The 8,511-nt window shown below is 49.4% G+C and overlaps 1 protein-coding gene across 1 annotated transcript; it reads right to left on the bottom strand.

The window, feature by feature from the left end:
• Window positions 1–6,919: 6,919 nt before the first annotated feature.
• On the bottom strand, window positions 6,920–7,446 carry HRG_08903 (uncharacterized protein; the record flags this gene model as incomplete). The annotated part of the gene is made up of 2 exons (XM_044867374.1): window positions 6,920–7,015; window positions 7,252–7,446. The coding sequence occupies 2 exons, from the start codon at window positions 7,444–7,446 to the stop codon at window positions 6,920–6,922; spliced, it is 291 nt and encodes a 96-aa protein (XP_044717395.1).
• Window positions 7,447–8,511: the final 1,065 nt, after the last annotated feature.

The raw sequence follows: 8,511 nt of genomic DNA, 5'->3' as shown, positions 1-8,511 counted from the left end.
GGATCGGATGATTCGCCGGATTTTGCTTCCCGTGCATTCCGGTAAAGATTTAAGTGAAACTCCACGAAAATAATATAAAACAATCTCAAATTAAAGCAGAAGCAAGAAAGATGCCTAGCAATGCCATTCAATCTACTTCGCAGTCATCAAGCCACCGTGGTCGTCTCCTATAGCGTCCCGATCGCGCAAGTCCCCGAATTGCGACTACTATCTCCCGATCGCTCTCGACAGCTAATAATGGCTTTTTAGGACGTGAGGAAATAGCCAAGACCGGCTTTGGATCTTTACGTAACTTAATGCTTAGCGACTTTGAGTATTCCGGAGCTGTCGTCGGTTCTAGTAGAGCCGGAATAGCGACGACAATCTCGTCTCGAACACCCGGACTCTTCTCGCGAGTTTGTGGAGCTACAAAGGGTCCGGATCCCATTTCTAATACTACTTCCCGGTTTTTACGCTTAAGCTCTTTTCGTATTTGCCTGTTTTTCTCCCGCTCTTATTATCTAGCTTCCTTTACCTAACGTCTTTGCTTAGTTTCTGCCTCTCGCTGCCTTCTCTTCTCTAGAGCAAGGGCTTTAACGTTTGCCGCCTTTTGCTATCGCTTAAACTTTTATCGTTCTTTCTCTAAGGCCTCTTCTTACTTCTAAGTCTCTATAGCTGCTTTCTTTAAGCGCGCTTAGGCTACTTTTATAGGGCTAAATACCTACGCCGAGTTAGGATCTATATAATCGAAAAGGTAATCCTTTAGAGCTTTACCGCGTATTCTATGCTACTTTTTATAAAAGATAGTCTTATAAAGTCCCTAATTCTTATATCGAAGTAATTCGTTTTAAGATTAAAGACTTTCGAGAGTACTTTAAAGCTTCTAACTATCTCGGCTAGTATTTTTCGAGGATCTATCGACTACCTTATTAATAAGTCGGCGTAAATCCCGAGTAGTAGGCTACTAAAGGGCGAGCGAGTTAACGGAGCCGTCGCTAGACTTAGACTTATCTTTTATTTTCTCTATAATCTACGATAATACGACTTTAGGGTTAAATAGGAGGAGTCTAGTCCGTTTCTACCTACTTACGATATTCTCCGCTAAGAATAATAACCCGAATACGTTCTAAAATAACGACTAGAACTCGCGTTTCGATAGCCTAATAAGTCCTTATGTCTTTATAGTCTACTAAATAAGCTAGTTAGTATATATAGTCGAAAGAGGGCTAAAAAGGGATATATTAAGGGGCTATAGCCTATATATAGATTACGGCGGAAATATAGCAACGATTATCCGATGCTAGTTATAAGAGTCTTTAACTATTATAGGTAATAGGCTTAGGCCGCGGCCTAAGCCGTATAGTTATATATAGAGGGCCGGATCCCGTAAGTATAGGGGCGGGCCAGCCGCGCATAGAAGAGCTCTATATAGCTTATTAATATTATCCTATAGACGGCACCTACGCGCACGCCTCTGCCTACTCCGTAATAGTATAAGCTATTAATTAATAGATCTAATAGATATCTCTCTAGAGAGGGCGCCTCCCCCTCGAGGAAGCACTCTACCCCTCCCCGGATAGATAGGAAGTATCGCAGCTATCCTAGAAGCGATTAAAAGCGCGACGGCTAGCGAGAAGGACGAGGTTCTCGCTGTACTAGGGGAGCCGTCTACGAGACCGGCTTTAACCCCTACGGCCTCCGCAACGCCGGTTACGGCGGCGACACCACCGACGAGGAAGCCGCTCCCTTAGCCGACTTAGGACGGTAAGCCGGAGTCCTTTTACTTCTTCCTTAGCCGGCTATAGACGAAGTTTATAACCGACGAGAAATAGGGCCTAAATAGCTATCGCGATATAGCGTAGTATTTACTCCTCTATACGCTGCCGGAGCCCTAGATACGGCGGATCTCCGGATTCTAGGATAAGGGCGGCCCTAGTAGTAGACGCGACCTATAAGACTTCTTCTAATACCTTATATATACGTTCGGCAACGTATAGGAGCGGGAGAAGGCGTAAGATAGGCTACGGACCCTTAAGTAGAGAGACGGATAAACCTTTAGCGAATTCCTTCCCGATTTCGAAGAGACGCTCTCACGGGCAGCAGGGACTACGGTATAGGTAGATAGCGCGAAGCTTATATAGCTACGGAATTCGATTACGCCGGCCCTACGGGAGCTATTTATCCCCGTAATTATACCTACTAACTACGGCGAGTACGTAAGCCGGTTAATAAAGGTGGCTTAGGGCTACGAGTAGACGCCGCGTTTCTAAAAGCTCCGTAAGCGCACGCCGTATAGCGGCGACGGGATCACCGCCCCTCCGTAAGATAAATAACCGGCTATCGATACGGACGGGGACACCCTAATATCGGCTACCCGCACGGACCGGGCTAGACGCGGTAAGAAGACGCCGTCGACTACCCCTTACACCGCCCCGTACTCTAAGTAGCGGGCGAAGTAGGTAACGAGCGAGGAAATCGGGAAGAGGAAGGCTAACGGCCGCTGCTTACGTTGCGGAGTATCTACGTACTTTATATTAAAATGCCCCTTCCTTTTAGCTAAGCGGCCTATAGCGGTTCGAGTAGCGAAGATAGAACCGCTCCTCGCCTTAGACGATAAGGAGGACTCCGCCCCCCTAGGCCTAGAGGAAAAAGAGTAGCTCTAGAGCAAAGATAGGCTCTAGAGCCCTAATTACTAATACTAGTAAAGGAGAAGGAAGAATTATCCGCCCGTATAAAAGAGGAGCCTACTTTAATATAAGTTATAATTAATAACTCCTTACCCGTTGCCGCCCTTATAGACGAGGGCTGCTAGTGCTATGCCGTAGTTAACGAGGCGCTTACGCGAGAGATATAAGTGCTAGTAGAAAAGATCGCCCTAAGGCGAGTAAAGGGCGCCTTAGGCGCGATAGAGGGTACGGTAATTAGGGGCATTATATAGCTAGCTATAGAGGTCAACGGTTACTATAAGCTTATCGTAGCCTATATAATCCCCTAACTAAAGTTTCTCCTAATCCTTAGGAAACCCTAGTTATTATATATAGAATTATACTCGGTTCCGTACTAGAGGAAGCTATAGTTTAGGCCTATATAACGGTAGGTCCGCTACGACGATGGTTCCGTAGGCGTAGGACTAGGCGTGCGAGCTTTATACTCGGTATAAGAAGTCCTTGCCTCTATCTTCGTAGGAACCGTGCGACGGGTAGAGTAGGGGCAAGGCCGGGCAGCGGCTAACGTAGCGGTCTACGTAGTTAGCCTAGCGGATATCGATAAGGCCCTTTAGATAAAGAAGCCGAAGTCGCCCTCTAAGCTATAGTAATAGATACTAGAGCGCTTTTACGACCTCCTACCGCTATTTAAGTCCTAGGAAGCGGATAAGCTTAACCTATATAAGCTAGGGGTAGACTATAGGATCGTACTCCGCACCGATAAGAAGGGGCAGGAACTACCCGCACCGTTTAGACCGCTATATAGTATATTATATACGGAGCTACTAGTGCTAAAGAAGACGCTAAGGGACCTCCTAGATAAGGGTTTTATTTAAGTAAGTAGCTCTAAAGTAAGAGCGCCGGTCCTATTCGTGCGTAAACTAAGGGGCGGGATATAGTTCTATTGCGACTATAGGGCCTAAAACGTAATTACGAGGCCGGACCGCTACCCCTTGCCCCTAATCTCGGATACGCTCTATAACCTTTCGAAGGCAAAGTAGTTTATAAAGCTAGATATAAAACAGGCGTTCTATAAGGTATAGATCTCGGAGGGTAACGAGTAGAAGATAGCGTTCTATATACGCTACGGCTTATTCGAGTAGCTTATAACGCCCTTCGGCCTCTTAGGAGCGCCCGCTACCTTCTAGCGTTATATTAATAATATACTTCGGGACTTCCTCGACGAGTTCGCCTCTATATATATAGATAATATCCTTATCTATACGAGCGGCTCCTACGAGGACTATATATAGAAAGTATAGAGGGTCCTAGAGCGCCTCTAACTTTATAGGCTCTACCTCGACCTAGATAAGTGCGAATTCGGGGTTAAGAGGGTTAAGTACCTAGGCTTTATTATCTACGTAGGCGTAGGCATATAGGCGGACCCCGTAAAGATCTAGGCGATTCGGGACTAGGCTGCCCTAACTACGTAGATAGGCGTGTAGAGCTTACTTAGGTTCGCGAACTATTATAGGATGTTTATTAGGGGCTTCTCCTATATTATAATGCCCCTAAACGAGATTACCGGGAAGCGGACCGCCTTTCGCTAGGGGCCTATATAGGAAGGAGCGTTCCGTACGCTTAAGGACCTATTCTCTTAAGCCCCGGTGCTGCTCTAGTAGGACTTCGACCGGTCTACGTTAGTTAAAGCGGACTATAGCGGCTAGGCACTTAGAGGAACGCTCTCTTAGGAGGTAAATAGGCGGAAGCAACCGGTAGCGTTCTACTCCCGTAAGCTAACCTTAGTAGAGCGGAATTACGCTATTTACGATAAGGAGATACTAGCGATTATTAGCTACCTCGAGCAATAGTAAGCGGAGCTCTAGAGCTATAAGAGCTTCGAGGTTCTTATAGACTATAGGAACCTCGAGTACTTTATAACTCGCTAGTACCTCTTAAAGCGGCAAGCCCGCTAAGCGGAGTATCTCTTACGCTTTAACTTCTCGATTAAGTACTACCTTAGGCGGGACTCCGCGGTCCTAGACGCGCTTTCCTAGAAGGATTAGGACCGGCCGACGGGAGCAGACATCGAGGCCCGGGATCTATAGCTTATCCTATAGGAAGTACTACGGACTTATATAAGAGCTTCCCTAGTAAAGGAAGACGCGGTGCTAGCGAATAAGCTTCCCCCCGCGCCCTTACCTTAGTCCGGCGAGGAGGGATAGACCGGCCTAAGGGCGCGCGCGGCGAGAGTGTTCTAAGATAAGGCCCTATAACGCTTATAGGATAGGATAGCGGCTCTAGACCGCACCTACGAGGGCGTACGCCGCGCCGTTAAGTCCGGCGCTCGACGCCTAGATCCGAAGCTAAAGCTAAAGGTATAGGTGGCCGACTACTATATCGACCTATAGGGGCATCTACGTTAGCGGGGGAGACTATAGGTACCGGGCGCACCGTATACTATAGAAGCTAAGGAGAAGGAGGGACCGCCGGAGCTAGACGAACGGAACGAGCTCTAAGGGAGGCTAGTCTAACTTATCTATAACTCTAGCGTCGTAGGTTACTTAGGTAGATAGGGCATAGTAGTAGGCCTTACGAGGGACTTTTACTAGCCCCTCCTATAGCACTACGTTCGTTGCTTCCTCCGTAACTACGATATCTACGGCCGTATAAAGATCTAGAGGGCGTAGCTTAAGGGGCTGCTTAAGTAGCTTCCGGTGCCCGACCGGTTCTATACGTATATATAGATAGACTTTATAACGGACCTCCTACTTATAGAGGGCGGCAACCGCTATATATAGGTAATTAAGGACCGACTTAGTAAGTCTATAGTATTAGAGCCGATACCGTTTATAGATACGGAGTCCTACGTAGAGCGCTTCCTATAGTGCTAGGCCCGCTCGTATAGCTAGCTAGCCTCTATTATAAGCGATAGGGGATCGAATTAGACCAGCCGCTTTTAGCAGCACCTATACTAGCTACTTTAGATTACGTAGCTACTTAGTATAGTATATTACCTATAGACCGATAGAGGGCCCGAGAGGGTTAACTAGGAGGCATAGGCTTACCTACGGGCTATCGTAGCCCGCAACTAAGTAGACTAGGACCGGTGGCTCCCCGCGGCCTAACTTATATTAAATAGTAGACTATATACCTCTATTAGGATAGCCCCTTTCTTTATAACGTATAGCTTCGAACTACCCTTACTAGTTCCCTTTACTATAGACGTGGTAGCGGAGCAGCATAGTAATACGTTACTAGAGGGCCGCGCCTCCGCGTTCGTATAAAAGCTATAGGAGACTACGAATTATTACTAATCCGCGATAGCCGCCGCGGCGTAAGATTAAGAGCGGCACGCTAATAAGACTAGGGCCCTAGTAGATAGGTTCGCGGTAAGAGATAAGGTATAGCTAGACCTCCGTAACTATAGGTCGGCACGACTAAAGAAGAAGCTTAACTAGCTATACGCGAAGTTTATAGTACGGAGGGTTATTAGCCCGTAGGTTATAGAGCTTAATAGTCTCCTAACGGGGGTCTATAATAAGATTAACGTAGACCTCCTTCGTAGAGCCTCCTCTAACCCGCTGCCTAGATAAAAAGTAGCGGACGCCTAACCGCCCGTAATCGAGGTAGAGGGAGAGGACGAGTTCGAGGTTAAAGAGATATAGGCCGCGCGCTAGAAAAAGGTTAGTAGGGGGAAACGCCAGGAGGTCCTCGTTAAGTAGCGCGGGTATCTCGACCCTACGTAGGAACCCGTATATAAGTTTACGGGAACTATAGCCCTCGATAAGTTTAAAGCCTTATTCGGAACGGTAGACGAGAACGACGGACTAGTAGACTACTAATAGTAGCCCGGGCTAGGACCACGAAGTAGGCATAGTAGAGGGGGTAGTTACGGCAATATAGGCAATATAAGCGTAATAGTATAGGCAGAGATAAAAATAGCGTTTATTATAGGGCGGAGCCCCTAGACTACCTAGGCCTATTCCTTATCGTTATTATTATTATTATCTTCGTTATCGTCGTCCTCGTCGGCCTCCTCCTTCTTATTAGCGGCGGCGGCGGTCTCTAGGGCGCTAAGGCGGCCCTCTAAGCCCGTAAGCTAGTCGGCGGCGGCGGCGGCTCCGGGGTAGAGGGCGGCGGCTAGCGGCGGCGGTAGGGGCAGCGGCGGTAGCGGAGGCGGGCACGGCTAAGGGGACCGCCGATAGGGCGACGGAGGCAGTATCCCTAGCGCCGGGTGCGTTAGAGGCGGAAATAGGGGAGCGGAGGAGTAGGACTTACTTAGGCATAAGGCCCTATCGCTCGAGGGCGCGGAGGTTGCGGTAGGCGGCGGCGGCGGCGGTAAGGCGCTTCTTAGTAGCCCCCCGCGCCTGCCCGTGCGAGCCGGCCTTCTAAGCCGACGCCGTAGCGAGTAGGACGGGAGGCGCCGCCTTATAGGCGCGGCCGGCTCGCGCGCACTAGTAGCAGCTGCCGCCGCGGCGGCGCCCGGCCTAGTCGGAGTAGTCAAGCTCCTACGACGCATAACGTATATAGGGGGCTAAGCGGGCGGCGCCGGCCTATACTTAGCGCTTATACTATAGGAGGTTAGCGGACAACGTCTATTACGCTTACCTAACTACGGACTTACGGGGGTGGCGGAGATAGAGGCGGGGGCCGAGGGGCCGGGCGTCACGGGTAGCGGCGGGGACGGCGTCGTTACCCTAAGGGGCGACGTAAGAGCGAATAGCGTAGTAGAGGCGGCGGCGGCGGCGGTAGGAGCGGTGGCAGCGGCGCGGGCAGGAGCGGCGGCAGCGGCGGAGTCGTCGTCGGCCGCGGCTAGCATAGCGTCGACGAACGACTCCGTACGCTCCGAGAAGGAGGAGGTAGGAGAGGGAGAGGCGGATATATCTATCGCGGAAGTTAGCACGACGGAATACGGCCTCCCGCTCTATAAGGCGCGGAACTTACTAGTTAGAGTTATTATTATTATTAGGGCTATTATTACTACTACCGCTGCTACTACGAGTATACGTTAATAGAGCGGCCCGTATAGCTAGGAACGGACTAACGCCCTAGGTAGAGCGGAACTTACCTATTAATACTGCTGCTACGGTTAAAGAAGGGAGAGAAGGAAGGGAAGGGGGAAGGGGGGGATGCCGCCTTATATACCCCTTAGTAGAGGATGCTGCCTAAGGTAGAGGGGACGGGCAACCTAAGGCTTACGTAGGTCCGGACTAGCCGCCGGCTACCTAGGGGCGTATATAATAGGTTACGCCCCTATTTAAACGGCTAGCCGGCCGACGAGTATAGAGCCGGGTCCCGGCTGCCCGGGCTAACGGGCGCGGGGATAATAGGGCTAGTAGGGCCGGCCCTATTAACGGGAAAGGGCAGGGAAGAGCCCGCGGCACGGGCCTAATTATACGGGAGCCGTTAATAGGGCAGCACTACGCCGCGCTTAAGGGAGGGCATTGTATAAGAGTCTTTAACTATTATAGGTAATAGGCTTAGGCCGCGGCCTAAGCCGTGTAGTTACGTGCGGAGGGCCGGATCCCGTAAGTATAGGGGCGGGCTAGCCGCGTATAGAAGAGCTCTGCATAGCTTATTAACATTATCCTACGGACGGCACCTACGCGCACGCCTCTGCCTACTCCGTGACACTAGTTATACTACTCTAGGAAGTCTATATTAATATAACTAGAGTATTTATCGGTAATTAGGAGGCGGTAATCCCGGCCGTTTCGCGCCTTTTTTTTCGTAAACCGGTCGAAAACACTAATAAGCTATTCCTTTCTAAGTTTATAGTTCGTCTAACCCGTTTCTAAGGTTATAAAAAACGCCGCTTAGTGCTCCGGATTAAACTCTATAAGCTAGGAGTCCTAAGCTTACCCTAGCTTACCTTAGTAGATAA

The sequence above is a fragment of the Hirsutella rhossiliensis genome, assembly GCF_020360975.1.
Source record: "Hirsutella rhossiliensis strain HR02 chromosome Unknown scaffold00011, whole genome shotgun sequence".
NCBI classification, from domain to species: domain Eukaryota; kingdom Fungi; phylum Ascomycota; class Sordariomycetes; order Hypocreales; family Ophiocordycipitaceae; genus Hirsutella; species Hirsutella rhossiliensis.
This window is presented reverse-complemented; position numbering and strand designations above follow the sequence as displayed.